Source organism: Felis catus, chromosome F2 (genome assembly GCF_018350175.1).
Source record: "Felis catus isolate Fca126 chromosome F2, F.catus_Fca126_mat1.0, whole genome shotgun sequence".
Classification (NCBI taxonomy): domain Eukaryota; kingdom Metazoa; phylum Chordata; class Mammalia; order Carnivora; family Felidae; genus Felis; species Felis catus.
Genome location: NC_058385.1, coordinates 41,888,620 through 41,912,914, shown reverse-complemented (window position 1 = coordinate 41,912,914; position 24,295 = coordinate 41,888,620). Strand labels below are relative to the sequence as shown.

Genomic DNA, 24,295 nt, shown 5'->3' with positions numbered 1-24,295 from the left:
TGGAAACCACCGGCGCTGTCGCGACGGGAACGGGAGAAAGACGTAACGATTCAAGATGGCGAAGGACCTGGACGAGCTCTTGGATGAGGTCGAATCCAAGTTTTGCAGACCAGACCCACTCAGACTGGGCATGGTCGAGCGGCCCAGAGGCTGCGTCGGCGGCATCCTCAGCAACGACCGGAACCAAGCCGAAGCGAAAGAGAATCTCAGGTTAACAGGCGGGAGGGGTGAGCTGTCCTGGGTAAAGCCTGCTACACGCTCTAAAGCTGCCCGCTGCCCACGATCTCCAGCTCCTCTCCCTAGTCGGGCCGAGATCCTGAGCTCCCACTCCTAGGGCAGCATACACGTCAGCTCCCTGTCCGGGAGGATTTGGGCATTTCTTAGCAAGGACCAGCGATCCGCCCGTGAGAGCCCTCAGCCAGTCTCTTTCACCTAGACAGGTCCCGGGGGCTCAAATGGGGCGGGGGAGTGCGAGGTGCAGCTTTGGGGTCCTCTCCTGAGACCCGCCCTAGAGGGCCACTCTGACCAGGGTCTTTGCCTTAGCGTGAGTCCTCATCCCACTGTAAGATTCATTCGCACAAAGAACCTCAGCCTATCGCCTCTGACCCAATTCCCCAGGCAGAATAATCCTTGGGCTGGTTGTTCGAGAAAACGATTCCGTTCTATACTGTGTCATCATTAGCTAATTTTTTTTAAACTCAGAGAAGTGAGTAATATTAAATTTTGGATAAATAGTTAATTATTGTGAATACAATGTTAGTACAGCCACCTATCTTCTCCCTGAGGCCCCCAGGTAAAGGTCTCAGGGAATCTCAGGCATCCAAATTGAAATTTCAGGAGATTTCTTAAGTATTCTGGGTTTTGATCCTAAAAACTACCTTTCAAATTTGTCCATCTTTTTGATTCTGTATAATCAATCCCAAAAAGTCAAAATTTTTGTGTCAGAATGAATATTGCCCTTCAAAGTGATGACCTGGGAATCTCTGTAGTGACTATGTTGGAAATGTTTGTGTAATTACACAGAGGCAGCTTTGGAACAACTCAAGAAAGTCATTCTTGTCAATTTATGACTGAGTCTGTAGTTTGGTTTTGTTTGGCCTTGATGTACAGGTGCATGATTTCCCAGAAGTATTTACCCAACATTGGTACCCAAATTACCCGACCTAACCTCTAGTGACATTTGTTTATAAAAATTGACCCTCAGAAGATCAAAAACATTGAATAGATTCTAAAGTTCAGAAACAAATTCTAAAAATTAGTTAAGTACTGGGCAGTATTCTAAAAAAACAAATGTAGAGCCAACTAAAATGACTACTTTGAAGGAGCTAATACTTATTTGACTGAACAGTTATGCAAATATCACTCATTAATTTATATATTTTTGCCTTGTATGCTGGAGGTCTTATGTATTCATTCCCAGTACATCCCACCGTCCACATTCCACAGCAATGTTATTTTACAATTTCTTTGGTTCTTTTTATTCATTCCTTTGGGGGATGGAGAGAATTTATCAAAGAGCTTTCCAAAGCCTTCATCTTAGGAGAGCTAGCATGCGGATGGATAGGATGTCTTGGAGCATGCTGCTCAAAATAGAAAGGGCTGCTGAGGTGGATCCTCTTTAAAAACGGGTCCTTTATGCCTCTCCATGGCCTGTTCTTGCACTACTGAAATCCATCCGTAATGTTTCTAGCATCCCATCCCATCTTACTGCATCAGATTTTTAAGTAATACTTTTATAAAAGCTGTAGCAAACCAGTACTGCTGTTATTTGTGTGTTAAAACTTTTCATTTGGCCATGTACTTGTAAAGGTAAATTATGCAAAAAACAGCAGCAAAGGCCCTAAACCTAAAACCAAATACAGTCCCTACCTGGTATATGAGGTCAAACATTAAAATTTTATCATGAGCCAAAACTGATACTAAAAATTAGGAACCGGGGCACCTGGGTGGCTCAGTCGTTGAGCGTCCGACTTCAGCTCAGGTCATGATCTCACAGTCCGTGAGTTTGAGCCCCATGTCAGGCTCTGTGCTGACCGCTCAGAGCCTGGAGCCTGCTTCAGATTCTGTGTCTCCCTCTCTCTCTGTTCCTCTCCTGCTCTCACTCTGTCTCTCATTCTCTCAAAAATAAATAAAAAAATTTTTTAAATGTTTAAAAAAAATTAGGAACCTATTTTTTTATGAATCTGTTAACAGACTACCTGTCAATTGTATAACAATGTAGCCAGTATCTCTTCCCCTTGTAAGAGTTAAAATACTGAAATTGTCTCTTAAAATGATAGCTCCACAAATAATAAATGACCATGCTACATCTGGATACCAGGAACAACTGCTTATGTAAGAGGTCAAAACCTATACAATTTGTTGAAGTATTCAAAATGATAAAGAGAAGGACTGGTTAGTTTAAAAAAAAAAAACTGGGTTGAACTGCAATAGGACTAAAGTGGTTCAGGATGATACAGATGGGAATATTTACAGATAATATCATAACCTCCTAGATGATAGCTATAATAATAGCCAACATTTATTGAGTCATTTCTATATGCTAAGTGCTTTGTATGTGTCATATCATTTAATATTCACAACCCTGTGAGGTAAATAATATTATTATCCCCATTTCACTGACCAAACTAAGTAAAAGTTACTTGCCCAAGGTCATATTTCCAGGTCTACCAGGATATTGTAGATCTAGATTTAAGCTTTTATATATACCGTTTACATTTAATTTGGGTCTCAACTGTTTATGTGTGTGTGTGTGTGTGTGTATATATATATATACAGTATATATATATATATATACTATATATATAAATATATATGTATATATATTTTAGAGTATGCCTTTTACTTTTGACAAAAACTGTATCTTTAATCAAGATTAGAATATAAGAAGCCAAGTTGGGGGGGACCAATAAGTGTTTATTAACCTTTGATTAAGATTATTGTATTATAGGAATGCCTCGTGGCTCAGTTGGAAAAGCATGCAACTCTTGATCTTGGGGTCATGAATTTGAGCCCCATGTTGGATGTAGAGATTACTAAAAAAATAAGTAAATGAACTAAAAAAAAGATTACTGTATTATAGCATCAAAAGACCAAAAAAAAGTATTATAGGGTCCATTAAAATTTGTATGAGTTCTCACTGAAATAATGGCATTCTTTTCTTCTTTTTTTCATTTCTATAATAAAGCATAGGCAATTGTATGCATCATGAAATGGTATAACAGACCAGAATCTTATGTAAGTGTGGATCCCTAATAGTTCTATTGGGTTCATAAAGTTTGAGTGCATCTGATTCTTGAAATTGTGAATATCCTAAAAACTAAAGGAGGAGAGAATTTCAGGAGAACAACTTAGCAACCTGCTGTCATAAAAGAAATTGAAGGAATTGGTGCCTCACAGCCTTGGGCATTTTCGAAAGATTAAAGGGGGGTGGAACTGAAAGCAGCCATTAAATTTAGTGATGTAGGCAGTGTTGACATTTGAGAGAAAAGTTTCACTACAGTTGAGGGATGTAGAGGCCAGAGATAGTATATTAAACCTGGAAAAAGTCTTAAATAGTTATCTAGATCTCATTTTTACAGGTAAAATATCTGAGGTTCAGAGAGGTTAAAAAGTTTAAACTAGGTCAGTAGCTCTCAACCAGTGATGATTTTACCACTCAAGGGCATTTGGCAATGTCTTGGCATATTTGTCACAACTGGGGAGGGGTATGCTACTGGCATCTATTGAGTAGAAGTTAGGGATGCTGTAAAACATCCTGCAGTGCACAACAGCCCTGCTTCTACCACCACCACCACCACCACCACCACCACCACCACCACCACCACCACACACACACACACACACACACACACACACACACACACACACCAAAGAATGATGTGATCCCAAATGTCAGTAGTTCTATGTTTGAGAAACCCTCACCCAGATCACCATCCCATATATTTGTGAGAGAGTAGAAATAATGGATATAGACTTCAGGAGCGAGTGAGAGGGTGGCAGCTCAAGAGAATTTTTGGAGTCCTGTATATACTTGTAAGTCAAGGGAACGAGCCAGTATAGAGTGGAAGAATTTAAGGGTAAAAGTTATAGAGGGAACAACTGAAGAGGCAAAGCCTGGAGATAGATGGAATCAGACATTCAGTGTCTGGATTTTCTTACATTGGGTTAATTACTCCAGGCAATAACAAAGAAGGATTATAATCCTGAAGTTAAGAATTTTCAGGAGCACTTGGGTAGCTCAGTTGGTTGAGCATCCAACTCCTGATTTCAGCTCAGGTCATGATCCCAAGGTCATGTGATCGAGCCCCACATCAGGCTCTGTGCTGAGTGTGAACCCTGAAGATTCTCTCTCTAAAATAAATAAATAAATAAATAAATAAATAAATAAATAAATAAATAAATAAATAAATAAATAAAAGAATTTTCAGAGTAGATACATTTCTGAAATCAGTCTGACTAAACTTATCTTCTAAAATATATACTTTAATGGTCTAATTAAGTTATGAAGTTGATATAAAGCATCTATAACAAACTCTAAAAAGAGTTCCTCTTGTTTAGCATTAGGTGTGCGGACTGCCCTAGATTGAATTCCAAACCTTTCTTCCCACTAGTTGTATGATCTTGGGTGAATTTCTGAATCTCTCAGTCCCTGTTTCTTCACCTATATAGTAAGTATTCAGTAAATGTTAGTTAGCTATTAAAGAGTTTTGTGCAGTAACAGTTCATATCAATAGTCCTGTGATGGCTTTCCCTGCACAAAGTAGAAAGGTAGTTGAGATATTCTGTCAAGTGAATGCTCTTGTTAGATAGATAGATAGATAGATAGATAGATAGATAGATAGATAGATAGATAGATAGATAGATCATTTGATTATATAACATTCAGCTCCTGTAGTTAAGAGATACGGTTATTGACTTACAATGGAACTCTTAGGGAAACAATTAGAAAGACTAATTAAAATTATCTTTGTTTATAATTCTCAGGTTCTACTTATAATTGTACATATCTTGTGTTCTTTAAATAAGTGGTTGATGTAATTTAGAAAGGTAATGCCCAGCTTTCTCTTGAATATAGCTTTAAATGTTTTATTTTAAGTGTGAAATAGTAAAGTACATATGTGAATTTGTACCTGATAAACTGCATCTTTGTGTCAACAGTCTTCAACTATGTCTATAGAAGGAAAATAATTAACATCACATTTATCCTCCTGTTATCAACTCTAATAATAAACCAATTAGACAAAATTCTTCTGATACTGACTGACTTTATCTGCACTTAAGCTTCAGCTGTTTTGTTTTCAGATCAACAGAAACATTTGCAAAAGAAGATGATCTTGACAGTCTTATTAGTGAAATATTTGAAGAGCCCAACTTTGACAAAAAACCTTTTGTAAGTCAAGTATTATAAATGTGCAGTAATTCTTTCATTATTTCAAGACATGTTTAGAGTAGTCTGTAAATGTATAGAATGCACAAGTATCTGTAGTCCTTTGAATTCTGAGAAATACAATTATTTTAAAGGAATTATTCTACTCAGAGTTATAGAAAAAATAAAATATTAAAAACTCTCAGTATGTGTTTTGCTGTTCATTTCTCAGCAAGAATGAAACTAGAAAAGCTGTTAGAGCAGAAGTCAGCTCACAGATGAAATAGGTTTCTTACATTTATTTGTATACTCTAAGAACGCTTTTCTAAAAGACTGAAAACGGGTACCTGGGCATCAGATCCTTGATTTCTGCTCAGGTCATGATCCGGAGTTGTGGGATTGAGCCCCGTGTGGAGCCCGCTTAAGATTGTCTGTCTCTCTCCCTCTACCCCTGTCTCCCTGCCCCTCTCCCCTACCCATGCTCTGTCTCTCTAAAAACAAAATAAAAATAAATAAAAGATTGAAAACAGCTTTAATTATAGAAATATGCTTAATGTTTCAGATGCAATGACATTGCTGTTATCCCATGAACCAATGAGTACATTGTTTGTATTTTAATGTTTAAGTGCTTTTGTATCTATCAACTTTATAAAAAGCTTATAAAATAATATAACAGCCAGCTATATATTTACCACCCATAGTGAACATATCTTAATGTTTTGTCATATTCGCTTCTCTGGATTTATTTTTAAAGAAATAAAAATTATAGTTTAAGAACTCCAAATCCTACTCTACTGCCTTCCTTCCCACAGGTAACCTATCCTTTCCATCTATACTTTTATATTTTAATTACATACTTATATAATCCTAAACCATTTTAACTGATGTACAATAGTCCATTATGTAATTCTGCCACAGTTTGTTTACCCACTTCCCTGGTAATAGACCTTTAGATTGTGACCAGTTGTTGCATTTAGGAACATTGCTTCTTCAAATATTCTTTGCATGGCTTCTTTTATCCACGTACGAGAGTTTCTCTAGGGTGCACAAACCTAGAGGAGGAATTGCTAGGTCATAAGGTGTGCTTATCTTCAACTTTTCTACCCATTGCCAAACGTTTTCTAAAGTGACTATACCGTTTCTATTGTGGCCAGCAGTGGATGAGAGTCTGTATACATTAATTTTTACTGGTTTGGTGAAAATACATTTGTGAAATTTAAGAGAAGGAGGCCAGATGGAAGTCTAAATTACAGGGACCACGAAGGGAAAAAAAATCTAAGAGATAAATATAATACCAGGGGCGCTTGGGTGGCTCAGTTAAGCATCTGACTCCTGATTTCAGCTCAGGTCATGGTCTCATGGTTCATAAGTTGGAGCCCCACATCAGGCTCTCTGCTATCAGTCACAGAGTCCACTTCAGATCTTCTGTCCCTCTCTCTGCCATTCCCTTGCTTGTGTGCTCACGCTCGCTTGCTTGCTCTCAAAAAATAAACATAAAAAAAGAAAGAAAAATATATTATCATAGAGGGCTTTTTTAATGTTTATTTATTTTTGAGAGAGCACAAGCTGAGGAAGGAAGAGAAAGGGAGACAGAATCTGAAGCAGCTCCAGGCGCTGAGCTGTCAGTGCAGAGCTCGAACTCACAAACTGTAAGATCATGACCCAGGCCAAAGTCAAAGTCAGACACTCAACCAACTGAGCCACCCAAGCGCCCCTCAAAGAGGCTTTTTTTTAAGGGGGAAAATTACTAGGCAGTGGTGGTGGTAAGGATAGAGATAAGAGCCATTTTTATTTTTGGTAGCCAGACTAAAAATCAAATGACTAGTATAGAGCTTAAGATCTTTATTTCTCTAAATTTAACATTTTCTGTTCATAAGCAGATGGTAAATTAATAGGCTGATGACCCAGTTGATTAACATATCAACATAGTAAGAATGATGAGTACTCTGCAAACAAGAATGCATCATAAATGCCAAATAGCAATGCTAATTTAATCAATGGTAGGATAAAACTGCATGATGTTCTTGTTATTCAAGGATCATCTGAACAATTTGTTACTAAGTACCATAGGGCATGTATCTGTATGTGAGGTACTATCTCTTTAGTTCAAGACAGTTCAGAAGGAAACGGAAATACTTCTCTGCTTTGGCTTTAAAATACACTAAATTGAAATAATAATTTCTACAATTGTGGGTAGGTGAACTTCTTTGCATTTTTTCTGATACTCCCTTTTTTTAGTTATTGTATTCAGTTCTCCAGATTGTGAGGGGAAAAAACAATCTAAATAAACTTCTCGAGGAGAGCAGATCTATGTAAAACATGGATTGGGTGAGGAAGAGAGGTGTCTTTGAAGAGGTATCTGTGCCCACCTTATTCTTAGCAGCTCATCTTCCAGAGAAGAGAGCACTGCTTCCTCCCCCATTGCTCACTCCTGTTGAATTTCTGAACTGCTCTCAGACCCACACAAGAAAGCCCAAGAACAACAAATGCTGTGCGTGCAAGCCTGGATGGTACATGAAACATGTTCCCCCAAATAAAAAAAAAAAAAGACTCATCCACGTTTTTATCTTTTAGGCATGCATCAAAAATTTTTCCAGTTCTGTTTAACATCAAATAAAAAAGAAATAGTGAAACAAAATACTTCTGCCTCCGTTAAATTTCCTCACCTACTAGGTAAAATAAAGGCATGTCTCTGCATAGTTTAAATTGCATTTTCTCCATCTTCCTTCCTTTCCTTGGCGGTGGTCCTGGTATGTGGTTGGTTTATGTTGTTTGGTACCATATACCAGTTAACACTTAATAAATGCTTGCTAATAATGATGATGTTATGTAACCATATAGGAACTACTGTATGGTTGTAACTAGGTAGTTCTACAATTTCCTTGAATGTCTATTGGTTGGTACCATTCCATTTGATCAAAATTAATATTTCTGAAGTTACCCAGGAGTTTGGTTAGTTTATTTTCAGTTCAGGTGAGTACCATTTACAGCCTTTAAAAATGAGTCTGAGGTTTTTTTTCCTCCTCAATTGAATTTTTCCAGGATGAAGTTTTAAATAGCAGGTCCTTCATATTAAATCATTGAACTTAGTATTAACTGAAGAGTTATAAAGTGACTCTAAATCTTAGCATGCTAATAATGGCAGTATATCAGTTTCCTAGACTAAAAGCTGAGTAATTTACAAATTCCTTAGGGAGGTCTACTTCCCTTTTGCCTTTAAAAGGTTTTGATCATTGTTTTTATTTCAGTAACTTTAAAATTATACAAAATTTTTATTTAAGTCATTTAAAAAATATTCTTGTTATAAAATAAAGAATATTAGATTTTATGTTAGAATTCTTCAAGTTACCCTTGGCCTTTATTGTTTTGTTTTTTTAACAGAAATTAAAATCTAAATCTTCAGGTAACACATCTGTCAGAGCTCCCATTCAAGGCCTTGGTAAAAGGTAAGTTGAGATTGCTTTAGTGAATTATACACACTAGTGAGCAAACACTATGAGCATAGTCTAGTAGATTTTGTAACCATTTAAACAACAGTGACATTGAACAACAAAGCACTGGTTGGTTTTCAAGAGAAAGACCAATAGCAATATCTTCGGTGTTCTTACGGTCTGTGACCCCACAGTGTAAAAGAACTTGAATGGAAGATTATTGCATTGTAAATAATTTTCTGCCACATGAAAAAAAAAATAAGTGTGAACAGTTCCTCAAAATTAATGTTCTGTTATATTCTTCAGTGTTTACTTTGTCCCTTATATTATTTGGCAAACACATTTTTCTGTGACTCGTTTTAACTCCTTGAGTGTTCCGGAATGTTCAGGTTATATCCAATAACACAATGATCCTGGAATAAATACCTCTTCTTTGAAAGTTAGCCTGATCAGGAAAATATACTGTTTGATTACAAGTATATAGAGTCAATGAGGCCAAACTCACTTCTCATGTTTTTTTATTGTAATTTTTTCTCCCATCTATTGAACACGTCTAGCTGCAGCCCAGTGTACCTTGGTGGAAGCACTGCTCCATGTGGAATCGGAACAAATACTTCACAGAGGTAGGAGGTCAGAAATAGATTATCTTTCTTAACTAGGTTTTTCCCAGTTGATACCCTGTCCTTAAAATGTAGCTCTCATCATCTTGGCATCCATCTGGTTTGTAACGAGAGGTGTATTTTATTAGCCAGGTTAAGAACACTGTACTGAAATGTTTGTTATTCTGGGCGATAGCTGTTGAAAGCTGTGATGTTGGGTGTGTGCTGTTCATTGTGTTGATGCCCATTTCTAAGCCCCACATGAAGTGCCTGGTTCATTCCCATCCAAGTCTGCTTTCCACAGGACACCAAGAGAGAGCTTCCGCCTTGCCATTTTTGCCAGTAGAAGCCAGTGGATGAGACAGGCAAATGTGGCCGTGCGGCTACATGATGTGTTACCCACTGTCTTGGCCAAACAGCATAAGAAAGCTGGGTCTTCAGTACCCAGAAAGTTCTCAAACATAGCCGCTTGATTTTACATGCTTAAAAAGCAGAAACCCTCCTTTCTTTGTCTCTTCCCCACCCCTTACACCCACTGTCTCATTCATTACTTCTTTCAGGACAGTCTTATGGTCCTGATACCACCCACCCCATTACTGCTAGCATAGTCCGTTATCATTGTCATAATGTAGGGAAGCAAATTGGTTTAAGCATATCTTTCTGTTGTCCTGGTACTGTTGATTCTGTTTTTGCCGAGGCCTGTTTGTCTAGATTATTATATTTTGTCTAGTCATTTCTAAAACACTTTTCTACTTTCTGTTAATTTTTTAAGAAAGAAAAGAATGAGATATATAATTGCATGTTGACCACATTTTAGGAGGAATAATGGTTATATTGAATAATAGAAGTGGGATCTAAAACGTCATTGTAGGAGGGTTTGTAGTGGTGCTGGCCTAGATCCTAGGAAGCCTAGAAAGAAAGGCCATGGGACTGAAGGGAGGTTGGGAGTGTGGGGAACCCTGTATTGGAAACACCAGGCAGCAGAATGGCTCAGATGGGCTACTAGAAGTCCCCCAGGGTGCTGTCTGCTGTAAGGGCTGTAAATAACAATTAATAGCACTTGAATCATTGTGCGTTGAGGGCCATCTATTCAAAGAATTAGAAACACAAGCTGGCCCTCACAGAAGAGTACAGTCTGCTTGCTGGCAGTCCTTACTTACCCATGTGGAGCCACTGGGACTTGTCTCCGTGTTTCCAGACCACACCCCCTCCAACCCCAGCTTCCCTCAGATCACCTAGGAACTGCAGTAGTTTCCCCGTTACCACCCACTCCTTCTTCCCTAGCTTCGCCCATATATAACATGAAGGATAATATCCCTAACATATTCTTTTGAGCACATCTCCCCTGTTCAGAGGGAAAATGAAAGCTACCATTCATCTCACATTAACTCTAGAGTCATTATTTGCTTTGCCAGATCGTGTTCTTCCTGGCTTCACCTCCAGTGAAAGCCGGGTTAGGATACTTCACTTCCACCAGAACATTTGTTATCCTCTACTTTCCACTTACATTTTTCTGCCTCTGAATGTTTTTCACATTTATTCCTTTTTCTAGAATGACTGTCCTTTCTAATGTATGTCCTTGCTGTCTTTGCTTATCTACAAATTTTTTTTCTCATTCTATTTGAGCTTCTTTTTTCTTTTCTTTATATGATATTCTTAAAATGCCCAGCGTGTCCCAGCCCTTACGCTAAATACTAGATGCCAAAAATAATAAATAAATACATACATACATACATACATACATACATACATACATACATACAACCCTATCCAGGAGAGGAACTGGTAAAGAAGCAAATGATGACCCCTGCAGAGCATGAAGAGAAAGGGCCCTGATGGCAGAATGCCTGAGTTCAGATCCTTCACTGTGCCACTTGCGAGATGGGAAGCCTTGAGAGAAGGGATCTATCTTCTAAAACTTCATTTTCCTCACCTGTAAAAACTGAACATACTCCATGGAGATATCGTGAGGATTAAATGCAATGGTACATTAGAGTATGCCGATGGTGCAAAACATAGCTAAGATACTTTGAGTAATAGTTTGCAATTATTTGTGGGTCTTTCTCAAATGGCAGTGCTGCTAGTCCTATATTCTCCTACTACTTTTCCATTTTATCTCAGGAAATATGTATCAGTGTTTACTTATAGGTATCTTCTGATTTTACAAATGGTCTCTAAGATAATACATTCTGGTTCACTTCCAAAAAGTAAATATTTCATGAAGATTTTCTTTTATATAGTGTTTTTTACATGTACTTTGGTTCTAGCACAGAAGAGTCTTGCTCCAGATGGAATTTAAGTAGACAAAAGAACAGCCTATTTTTTTTTTTAATTTTTTTTTTCAACGTTTATTTATTTTTGGGACAGAGAGAGACAGAGCATGAATGGGGGAGGGGCAGAAAGAGAGGGAGACACAGAATCGGAAACAGGCTCCAGGCTCTGAGCCATCAGCCCAGAGCCTGACGCGGGGCTCGAACTCACGGACCGCGAGATCGTGACCTGGCTGAAGTCGGACGCTTAACCGACTGCGCCACCCAGGCGCCCCAAGAACAGCCTATTTTTATACCTGGGGGATCCTATTAGATAATATTGACCCATGAGCATGCCAATATCCATCAAACCCCTTCCTACTTTCTGCACAGCTACAAAAGGAAAAAACACATACTGTTAGCATATATATGCATAGATAAATGTTTATATTCATGGATCTTTTCTTCCTTACCATTACAAAGATACCCTCATAGACCATCCTCTTCATAACACAGATCGATACCCACAGGAGGGTAAGGATAGACCTGTTCATATGCATGTAAAACATTTTATGTGTGAAGTACTTTATGCTGTCCAGAGCACTGTTTTAAATATGCTTATTGGTTCAACTCCACAGGAAAAAAACCAGCATGCAAATACAGCAAGATTTTTTAACCCCATTTTATAAATAAGGAAGTTGAGACACTGGTGTCAAATTCATTGAACACATATTAGCCACCTGTTTACTAGGTCCTAGGTTGTCAGTGATAAATAAATGCACACTTCTCTGCCCTCAGTGAGTTATCAGTCTAGATAAGGAGAGAGACTTTAAATAGGTAATTCCACAAATAAGTATTTAATTTCCATATAATACATAATTTGAAGGGAAAGTGCAGGGTACTATAAGCGTAGATAATTAGCACCCAGTTAATAGGAAGGGTTAGAGAATGCTTCCCTAAGCAAATAACATTTAACCAGACTACAGCATGAAAAATGAATTAGCAAAGAGAGGACCATTAGAGCCAGAGGGCACATGGTGTTAGATGATCCCTGAGCTGGGAAGGAGTTTTGGAGTAGCACAGGACAGCCAGGTGAGCTGGAGCATAGTGAGTGGGGGAGAGAATGGCTCTTGATGGGGCTGGCAAGGTAGTTGAGGGACATTTTTGTTTGGGGTCCTGTAGCCCTCTGGAGGATTTTAGAAAATGTATTGATATATGCAGTGGAAGCCATTAGTTGTTTTGTTTGTTTGGGGAAGGGGGGACTGGATTTTGTTTTTAGCAGATGGAGTGACAATCATACTTGTATTGATAAAGGAAGTCATTTTGGCTGCTGAATGGAACATAGATAAGAAGTTGGAGGGACAAGACTGGTGAGGACACAGGGAGACCAGTCAGCAGGTAGTAGTCATGGTGCTCCAGGAAAGAGACAGTGATGGTAGCTGTAACCTGAGTAGTGACAGTAGCTGTAGGGAAAAGGTGTCATGTCTATGCTATTTAGAATCTAGAACTGACAGAACTCAGTGTTTAAATGGCTATGGGAATTAAGAGAGAACATTGTCAAGAATGGCACCCCAACTAATGTGCCTTGCCAAGGTCACAAAAATTATTACAAATCGAGGACTCAAATATGTAACGTGTTCTTGGCCTATGATGCTTTCTAGTATACCAGTTTGCAGCAGACCATGTAATATATGCAAAAGGGATGAATCTTAGATGTTTTTTCTGTTGCTGCTACTGTCATTTTCCAACTGCCAAACATCAAGGCTTCCTAGTCCACTGTGCATATCTGACAGGATTTAACTGAGAACCAGAGTCTAAGCAGAAGACTATATTGGACTGTATTTTGGGTATTCCCATCATGAACATCTTTAAAATTGTAAAGATTATACTTACTAGCTGGACAAAAGGACAAAGCTGATGGTGACAACTTGGTATTTGAGTTCCCTCCACATTTTGGAGGAAGAATCCTGACAATTTATCTTTCATTAGAATCATGCCTTTTTTTTTTTTTAGAGGTGCTCTAATATGTACATAGTTATGAGAGAGAAATGTATTTAAGCCCTAAAAATAAGCACTTATTTACATGCCAAGGGCATAAAGGAAATTGAGTCTAATTTTCCATATGTTTTGTCTGTCTGATTTCTAGCTGAAGCTCTGGTTTGGGAGTAATGCTGAATGAATTTAGAGTGTAAAGATTTGAGTCTTTTACCCAGTTGGTGGAAAGGAGAAAGAGTAGTAGCAGGAAGCATGGTGGCATTAGTAAAGTATAGATAAAACCAAAGTGTTATTTTCAAGCCAGATCGAATTTTACTCTCCTATTTTTTAAACTACTTGTAAGACTGGATTATTTCATAGGCTGCTACTAATTATGATCTAATAGAGTGAATCGTAGCAGCAGAATGATTTCTTAGCTGCAAGTTAGTTTTATTTTTCTCACAGGGCAGTGTTTGTAGGAAAATGTGGTAGTGTGAGTAGATTTGAATAAACTACTAAATTTTAAATTAAATTAAAAAGCTATATTTAACATTATGGTTGAGATTTTACACATACAAAACGTCAGGAGATTCTAAATTATAGTTCCCGCAACAGCAATAATTTAGCCAAATTGCACATATGTATTAAGGCATTAAAGTTAACACTCTGTGCAATCATGTAATAAACTACATATGCATAAGAAAGCAAGTTATGGCAGCTTTGGGAATCATCATTTTGCATTTCCTGACTTGTACGTTCAAACTCCAAGTTCGAATACGTACGAATGTAATTGTGTTAAATTTCCATATGTACAAATACAACCCTATAAATTGTTAACAGTTTGAAAGAAAATAGAGAATTGTTTATGAAACTTGTATAGATTTGGAGTGTTTATTTTTTTATGAGTAATCACTTTTAAAATAAAAGCATTTATTTTCAAAGAAACTGTCAGCACAAAAAATATTCACAGTTTTGAAGTTACCATATCTGAATTCTAGAGAGAAGTGAAAAATATATATAATGATGGGGTTTTTTTTTTATTATTTTTTAATTGCAGATGTCTTGAATGCTTATTTTAAAAAATAAAAACGAGGGGCGCCTGGGTGGCGCAGTCCGTTAAGCGTCCGACTTCAGCCAGGTCACGATCTCGCGGTCCGTGGGTTCGAGCTCCGCGTCAGGCTCTGGGCTGATGGCTCGGAGCCTGGAGCCTGTTTCCGATTCTGTGTCTCCCTCTCTCTCTGCCCCTCCCCCGTTCATGCTCTGTCTCTCTCTGTCCTAAAAATAAATAAACGTTGAAAAAAAAAATTTTAAAAATAAAAACGAAATTTAAAAATGTATGAAGAGAAAGGTAATAATCTTCTCTCCCCTCCATTCCCACTACCCCTGAGGCAGCAAGTGTTAGTCGCATAGTATATAACCTTCCACACTTTTCTCCATGTTCTTCCAAACCTGCAAACACCTATATAGGAAATTTTTTCAGTTGTTTTTACAAAAGTAGGATCATGCCATATATGTTAACTGTGCACCTTACTTTAGACATCCCTCTAGGTCAATAGATAAATCTAATTCTCTTTATCATCTAGCTACCTAATATTCCATAGTATAAATATATTTCATGTTGTTCAGTCTTTTCCCTTTTTAATAGGTATCCAGGTGCTATCCTGTTTTTGCCACTTCAGCAGTGCTGCAGTTCAGTACAGATTCATGATAAGTGCTTGTATACTGATGGTTTTGTTTATATGTAATAGGTGCCCAAAAATGGGGTTGCTAGTGCAACAGCTAGCAATAATTTTGATTTTAAGATAGTGCTAAGATTTTTCCCAAAAGGTTATAGCAATTTACATACCCACCAGGAATGTCTTAAAGTGCTAGATTAAAACATTTATTTGTGGTTGCTTTAAATTTTAATTATGTTATTTTTTAACTATTTAACAAACACTATGCCAGGCACTGTTATTAGCACTTTACCGGTATTAACTCATTAGGTCCCAATAATAATTCTAGGAGGTATAGAAGTATTCTTATTACCCACATTTTATAGATGGGAAACTGAGTCACAATGAAGTTTTTTGACTACAGCTAGTAAATAGTAGAATCACATTTGAAGCTAGGCAGTCTATCTCCACGTCTATACTATGATGCCTGTATTAGAGAGATTAAATATATTTTTAAGGGTTTTTTGTTGTTGTTGTCACTTGTAAGCAATCTTTTATAGCGTTAAGTATTCAGCAATGTGTTGAAAATATTTTCTTCCACTCTATCACCACTGGTCTTTTCACTTTGTTTTTGGTATCTTAAAGCCTCTTTTTATTTCCTTTTAATTTTTAGATGATCAAATGTGTATCTACATTGATTCTAGTTTGTTTAATTTTTTTTAATGTTTATTTATTTTTAAGAGAGAGAGAGAGAAAATGAATGAGTGGGGGAGGGGCAGAGAGAGAGGGAGACACAGAATCCAAAGCAGGCTCCAGGCTCCAAGCTGTCAGCACAGAGCCCGACTCGGGGCTCGAACCCACAAAGACGTGAGATCATGCCCTGAGCTGAAGTATGGCGCTTAACCAACTGAGCCACACAGGCACCCCATACATTGATTCTAGTTTTTAAATACTTCAAACAGTGGAGGAAATGTCTTCTTTTTTAAAGTAAATCACAGTCACTATACAAATCAAATTGTTTGCAGCAGCAGTTCATAAGTATTTCCATATATTGTCATTTTACTCGTAAACTTACTGTGTAGTATGAGTTTTGAGAAACGTGACATTTCAATTCCTCACATTTTCAGTAAGCACCTAGTACCTGTTAAGTGTCATTCCAGTCACTCTACCCTCTTTCTCCTGTATCATCAGTGTTTTTCTTTTCTCTGCATCTTTACCATCAACATAAAAATATGCTTTTTTTCCTGGCTTCTTAAATATAACCTTCTCTTAACCCGTTTTCTTAACCACCTCTCACTCCCTTTAAAGAACGTGCTCAGATGTACTTCTCAGTGAGGCCTGTGCAGACTACTCTACTTAAAATTGCAATCCACTCCCTCCCGATACTCCCAATTTTATTTACTCTACTTATCATTTCAAAAACTGGAAGCACTTTTCACCTTCTAACATACTATATTATTTAGTTATTATGAGTATTGTTTATTTCTTCTCTCATTAGAATTTAAGCTCCATGAAGACAGAGTGTTACCAGCACATAGTATTCTTTGGGTAAATATCTTTTAAGTGACTGAATGAATACATTAATGCCAAATAGTGGGGCAACTGAAGCAAGTAAGATACTGTCCCAGCATTTAAGTAGCTTATGGGGTGATAGATTCATTTCCATATAATGTGGCAAATTCTGTGATAGGGGTGCCCCTGGAATTTTCAATAGGAAGGGAAGCAACTTAAAGAAGTTATCCTAAGTGAAGATCTCCCTCAGACACAATTTGAAAACCACTGAACTAAAAGATCTGCACATCCCTTTTGTCTGTCTTATATCTGTACACTATGCATGTGTATGTGTGTGTATCAGTATGTAAGATCTTAGTAAAATATGTAGGTTTGTACAGAAATCAAACCTGCAAGTTTGTGCAGAAATTTAACCTGAAAATTTTTACCTGAAAAATAATCAGTCCTTTAGTTAAAAAATAAGATGTAATCACATTAATCTTTACTTTTCTGTTGTTTACTCAGTCATCTCTAATATGAGGTGTATCCTATTAATAAATCACCAGAATTCCCTATTTAATTTTACCAGTAATCTTTAACGTACTGTTCTTTTTCTCTGAACAGAGCTTGTGACCATCTGCGTTGTGTAGCATGTGATTTCTGGGTAGTAAGCTACGACGACTTTATGTGGGACAAATCATGCGATTATCTGTTTTTCAGGTATGTTTCCAGAGAACTTCCCTCTGTGAAAAAACGTACCAGTATACCTTTTTATTTCTTATTTTGCTCTAACGTCTCTTGGTGGACTTGGCAAGATCATGTAGCCTCCACCTCTTGACCATTTCATCTCTCCATCTGCTGTCAGGCTATGTGACGATTTGTTACTTCTGGCAGGAGTGTAGAAAGAGCCTCCTCACTGATTTTTCTGCCTACCTTCTCTTCTTTCTGACCACCCTTTCCTTGCTGAGAATTAAAGCATAACTCTGAGGGTGCCATTCTCTTGCCCAAAAGTCTTCTGCTTATGGAAGCATGTCCAGGTTCCTTAGTACAGAGCAAGACCCTTCACAAGCCAGCCCCCATCTGTCTGTCATCCACCTTGTCCTTCCCCAGTTTACTTCTCACCTTCACAAGATTTTTGCTGCGTCAGAGTACTCAGTACTGCCATTTCTTCGGACAGTGCAAACTCTTCCCATCCTGGGACACCTTCCCACCATCCCACCATTTATCTACTTAAACCTGAACTGCCCCTCAGGGTACAGTTCATTGCGTGTCTTCCATGATTCCCTCACCACTCCTGTCAACTTGGAAGTAATTTTGTTTTTTCCTGTGTCTCCACAGCACTTTGTACCTATCATAGCACTCACTGGAATAGAAGATTGAAAATCTTAGTTGGTATACGTCTGCCTTCCTCCTTGTGCTCAGGATAGTGTCTTACTCATATTTTGCAGTTTGCACATTCTTTTTTTTTTTTTAATGTTTATTTACTTTTGAGAGAGAGAGTGCACTGGTGCGAGTGGCAGACTCTTTTCAGAGAGAGAGAGTGCACTGGTGTGAGTGGCAGAAGGGCAGAGAGAGAGAATCCCAAGCAGGCTCCTCGCTGTCAGTGCAGAGCCCGATACAGGGCTCAAACTCATGAACCGTGAAATCATGACCTGAGCTGAAATCAAGTCAAACCCTTAACCGACTGAGCCACCCAGGTGCCCCACAGTGTGTAAATTCTTGAATACTTACACCATACCTAACATTTTTAAGATGATGTAAGTTATAAAAATGTATCTGAACTGTACTTCACATTTTCAAATAAAAATTAAGAGCTAAAAACTAATAAAAGCGCATAAGGCATGCATTTTGCACCCCCTCTCCCCCGCCCAAACCTGGGCCTGAATAAGAATTGTATTTTCTGATACAAGTAATCAGAATATATTGCGGCTGTCTCCGGTAGTGAAGAGAAGGAAAAAGGTGAGAGTTTCTTCTGCACCTCTTTTGGCAGCCATTCTCACGTAAATCCATAGGAATCTTCTCTACTTGAATTATTTTTAAACTGTCTCACATCAAACCGCTTTCAAAATCTTATGAAAACTTTGAATCCGCTTCACAAAACTTCAAATATACAAGTACATGGAAAAATTACAGTTTGAGAGCTTTCACATTTCCCAACCCAAATAAAGCCTAGTGAAGTCCCCAAATCCCAGATCAGGTTAGCCCACTTGTTAATTCTAGAGTTGGAAAACTTAGCTTGTGATTTCAGATCCATTTTGCCATTTCTGACTTTTCTCAATCCTCTGCTCTATACTAATTTCCGGTTAATGTAATGAGTGGTCAGTAACCCCCATATGTCACCAGTATAAACCATAAACTTTTATAAAACTAGTGTAGAATAATAGAATGCATGTAGTATCAATGCTGGGATGAGCCCTCTGTGACTGAGTAGAGGGAGGTAAAATAGTGATGTATTCAGGGGGAAAGCTAGGAAATGGAAGATTTTTCACATTTGATGGCCTAGCTGTCTGAATGAGGATGTGATCTACAGAAAGTAAAGGACTGGGGGGAAGATGAAACATTTGAGGAGGGTAAGGAATCACAGCTGAAGAAAAGCACAAGTAGGTGGTCACCAAAGAAGGCAAGTTAAAACGTTTGCAGGATGCCGTTAATTGCCTGACAACACAGGGAACCATTTATAGTGGTGTCAGTCTGTACCTTGGTTTGTTTTATTGTCCTTATTTTATAGATGAGAGAAATAGTGTATTCTAGCTTTGACAAGTTCTGGAATTTTCAAAGAGAAGTATAAGCTCTACTTGATCATCCTGCCATAATAGCTAAATAAAAAGCTTGTGTTTTTCTACTAAATCATTTTCTTTACAGAAAATTATATTTCTAAGCTTTTTTTTATTTGTTTATTTTGAGAAAGAGAGAGAGAGGGAGAGAACAAGTGGAGGAGGAGCAGAGAGAGAAGGAGACAGAGGATCCAAAGCAGGCTCTGTGCTGACAGCAGAGAGCCCAACGTAGGGCTCAAACTCGCAAACCATAAGATCATGACCTGAGCCAAAGTTGAATGCTTAACTGACTGAGCCCCCCTAACAGGGACCCCTCTAAGCTTTTAAGATATGTGCTTCCTTAAAAAAAAATTCGGAATACATTAATTAGTTTCCTGGATATTCATGATTCCTGCTCATAAAATCTCCAATTAAGGATTCAGTCAAGTATCAAATGTTAAATTTGTCACAATATATTACAGCTTGAATAAAGAACTTTTTTTTCTTCATTTAACCACTTAGTTTTCATTAAACACAGTTTTGTGGAGTTTTTTCCCTTCTGATAAAACTTAGATTATTCATTTCTTCCCCTAGTTTGCTGTAACACTTACCTAGTCAAAGTGTCAGTTTCCTGAAAACAAAGTTGGCCAGGAAAATCTCTGAGATTTTGTTAGGTTCAAACCTAAATTATGCCTGGGTTTAGTACAATACAGTACTGAGTATGGTGCCCACTGGCCACCAGAGGGCACTTTGTAGCCTGCCTTCCATTGCAGTGACCTCAAAAGTAATAGCACTTTTTGTCTCTTTTTTTAATATTTATACTGTGTTTCATAATTTTGCTTTGTACTTTTTCATCACTTCATTTTGAATTTTTCCTTTTTTTCTGTTACATAAATTTGATACATTGATTATCATGAAAACCATAATTGATTTTCAGTTAATTAAACTTAAATTAACTTCTTTTTTTTTTTTATAGTAGCATCAAGTCAGATAGTTATCACTTTTTATAATGGTCCTGCCCATTGATTTAATTGTTTTAACATTACTGACAGGGGCTCCTGGATGGCTCAGTCAGTTAAGCATGCGACTTTGGCTCAGGTCATGATCTCACAATTTGTGAGTTCGAGCCCCATGTCAGGCTCTGTGCTGACAGCTCAGAGCCTGGAGCCTGCTTCAGGTTCTGTGTCTCCCTCTCTCTCTGCTCCTCCCCCAGCTCATGCTCTGTCTCTCTGTCTCTCTCAAAAATGAATAAACATTAATGCAGCATAGTCATTTATTCTGTTGCTAATAGTATATCTTGCTGATAAATGAAAGATACAGTATTAGTTCAACAAATAGAAAAAACAGGCACTTTTTCTCTATTAATGAGAAATTGTTATAGTTAACCCATCAGAAGCCTATTGTCTTTATGCCTCTTATGTGCCTTCCACTGACCATATTGCAGGCTTTTAAAAATATGGTATAGGTGAGTATTTGAGGTAGGAGATGAACCACCATCCCTCCTACTCTCTTCTCATATCATGTCATCTCTGATTAAGACAAAGCCACTATGCTAAAATCTTCATTTTTTATTAATAGGAACAACATGCCAGAATTCCACAAATTAAGAACAAAGTTGGTAAAGAAGAAAGGAGCACGGGCATATGCCTGCCAGTGCAGCTGGAGAACTATTGAAGAACTGACTGACCTTCAGACCGAACATCAGCTTCGTTGGGTTTGTGGTAAACATTAAGAATGCAAACTTTTTGTGTTTAAACAAATGTATCCGTGAGAGCAATCTCCACTAATCATCATCATATTTAGGTAAAGGTACATAGCAGTATCATGCCCTTTGGAAAAAGACAGGAAATTTCATTTAATGGCTATACAGCACAGATTTTCAAAGACCAAATGGACTTGAGAAGATAATGTGTCCAATAATTTTGGAGTTATTTCTTTTCGATATATGGGCATTTTACTTAGTAAATAAGATAGCAGTTCATCCAAATTCTTTGCTAACCTATCTCCTGTTAAATGGAAGTTTAATTATGACGTTTTATACAAACATATAGCCATTCATTAGCAACTGCAGTATTAGTCACTGCTAATACATTTAGCTAAATATTCCTCACGTATAATATTTAAAGGGGATAAAGCCAGCCAGTGTAGAGAGGTCACTGAGGGGTGTATACATCATCTCCTCCGGTCAAATCTATTGTTGCCAAAAATCATAATTTATATATGGCAGAAACCATGTGATCAGTGGCTCACTGAAGGATTTTTAGGAGTACTGGTATGCTGTAAATGAAAACACTGCCTATATCTGACCTTACCTCAACAACTCACAGTGATATGCATAATAATGATAAATATGTATTACTAGTTTTAACTTATTTCTTCTTTTGTTGATTTAGGTATCAAAAGTTACTTAGTTTGCTATTTTAACAAATAATCCATTTATATATAAAAAAAATTTTTTTTTGATGCACCTAAAATCACAAGGAAAAATCCTAATACAGATAGATCATTGTTAGATTTTTTCCAAGTACTTTCTAGCCTTCAGTGCCTAAAATTCCATCAAGTGAACATCAAGTAAGATATTTTCTCAGGCAGCCTGTTGATTTTTTGGTAGGATCAGGTTAATATATTATTTACTACAGGAGTGCATGAAAGAGGAATAAAGCATAATTGAACCAACAGGTGATCTGTTAGGCTTCTCCTTTACATCACTGAGACTTGAGAAACCCTACAATAGCAGCCCATTCGGGAAGTCAGTTACCTAAAAACAATCAGTTCCCAGCACCATCAAGAAATTTTGGGGGCTTTCCAGTCTACCATAAGCTCTTTATTGCATGTGTCTAAGATATCATTCAAATGTATGACACAAGGTGTGCTGAAAGAGAGTAATTGAAGCAAAGTTGTGATTGCTTAGTCTTAAGCTGAATCCATTCCAGTCACCTGATTCAAGTAAGAAGAAGGATCAGCCATTAAAATCCTTTTCCTAGCCGTGACACATTTGCTTACCTGTCAAACTTACTCTAGTAGGTCTAGCATTGCAACGGAACTCATAGTGGCAGATGCTTACATTTTTGTATTGACAATGTATACAGACCTTACTTACTTTATTTTTGAATAAAAAGTTTTTACTCCCTAAAATTTTATCTGTGTGTAATTATATGAGAAACAAGGGGATTTGATTGAGAAACCATTGGTCATAATGATGACGTTTTCTTTATATTCAAATGTGCAAATTTACTAAATCATTAATTTGAAAATTTTTTTCTTTTTTATTGTTTCATACCTATTCTATATCCTAGATACATTGCTCATGTTTGGCATTCCATAACATAATTCCCCAATGTCAGAAATATATATATGAGCTCACATTGTTGTTGGCAGTTGTACAATCTGTAATCTAAAATGTAGGAAGAATATTATGTTTGTATACTGATGGATAAATAATTTAAGCCAAAATGCAACTATTTTAGTAACAATGCATAAGAAAAGTATAGTTTCTGGTAAGTTATAATTTTAAAATGCAAAGTCTATAAAACTTTCAAGATGTTTTGCCTATTTGTTTTCAATATTTCTCATTTTCTACTTTAGCAATTACCTATTTTTTGTCAAGCTAGGTAGCTACTTTCCTTGAGCTGTATTATACTCTCAGATCCTTATCCTGCCTAGAATAATAAGTAAATAATAAATCTGCCTATAAATAATAAATAGTTTTATTCTGTATTTAGTTGTTTTATTTTATAGTAAAATATTCATAGGATTAATTTGAAATAATTTCGGTAATTTCTTTTAAAATGATAACAAGAGTTTCAAACCATCCAGTTGATCAGAGAATTTATTTATTTACATTGGAGAAGAGAAACATGCCATAAGTTTAAGTGTGTGTGTACATGTATGATAAAAGAGCAGTGGTATTTTTTTTCTAATGTGGAAAAGAGTCTCACTTCACGGGACCAATTTTTTTGTTTCATATATCCGTAATCTCCACGTTTTGATATAAAAACGTCCTGTTTCTTTATCAAGTGCCATGGCAACATCATCGAAAATACTTAGAGGTAAACTGTGAGCCATAACGTTGGAACAGACAAAAACAACTCATGTAGCTCCTTTTTCACCTATGTATTCTATGATTTTCATTTATTTATTTATTTATTTTTAAGAGAGAAAGAGTGATCAGGGGAGAGGGGCAGAGGGAGAGAGAGAATCTTAAGCAGGCTCCATGCTCAGCAAGGAGCCCAACACGGGACTTGATCTTACAACACTGGGATCATGACCTGGGGCGAAACCAAGAGCCAGACACTCAACTGAGTGAACCACCCAGGTGTCCCTTCTATGATTTTCTTATTAATCAATGGTCTAATCTGTCCTTCTGTCAATAGAGAATCCACAATAGACCAACCTGGGAGATACGCAGAGAGCTCATGTTTGGTTGTAAGGATCTTCTCAGTGAGACTCTTATACATTTATGTTTACCGTGCCTTTGGGCAGCATTTTGTCATCCTCACGGTAATCCAAGTTTCCTTTTTCATAGTATATCATCACTGACTTCATCCCCAAATTTGTTTAAGACACCATCTATGGGGAGTTTCTCTCCCTTCACAGAATTAGACTGACCAGACTGTTGGAAGTACCCCATTTGAGACTTAGCCCTACTCATGGGTACCTGTCTGGCTCAGTTGGGTAGGCATCCGACTTCAGCTCATTTCATTATCTCATGGTTTGTGAGTTTGAGCCCCGCGTGGGGCTCTGTGCTGGCCGCTCAGAGCCTGGAACCTGCTTTC

At 37.4% G+C, this 24,295-nt stretch overlaps 1 protein-coding gene across 2 annotated transcripts; it reads left to right on the top strand.

Moving 5' to 3' along the window:
- Nucleotides 1-23,237, top strand: CFAP418 (cilia and flagella associated protein 418). 2 transcript variants are annotated; one of them, XM_003999996.6, is made up of 6 exons: nucleotides 10-210; nucleotides 5,305-5,392; nucleotides 8,750-8,814; nucleotides 9,357-9,422; nucleotides 17,392-17,487; nucleotides 21,099-23,237. In XM_003999996.6, the coding sequence occupies exons 1-6, from the start codon at nucleotides 56-58 to the stop codon at nucleotides 21,250-21,252; spliced, it is 624 nt and encodes a 207-aa protein (XP_004000045.1). In that variant the 5' UTR covers nucleotides 10-55; the 3' UTR covers nucleotides 21,253-23,237. The 2 variants fall into 2 exon arrangements, with proteins under 2 accessions (XP_019678478.1, XP_004000045.1); XM_019822919.3 differs by lacking the exon at nucleotides 17,392-17,487 and having other exon boundaries at nucleotides 1-210.
- Nucleotides 23,238-24,295: the final 1,058 nt, after the last annotated feature.

Bases quoted from the DNA above. Each gene is read 5' to 3' on its own strand.
- CFAP418 (XM_003999996.6), top strand. From the start codon at position 56: ATGGCGAAGGACCTGGACGAGCTCTTGGATGAGGTCGAATCCAAGTTT. The intron at 211-5,304 runs GTTAACAGGCGG...TTTTGTTTTCAG, and splicing joins GAAGCGAAAGAGAATCTCAG to ATCAACAGAAACATTTGCAA. The intron at 9,423-17,391 runs GTAGGAGGTCAG...TTCTCTGAACAG, and splicing joins GGAACAAATACTTCACAGAG to AGCTTGTGACCATCTGCGTT.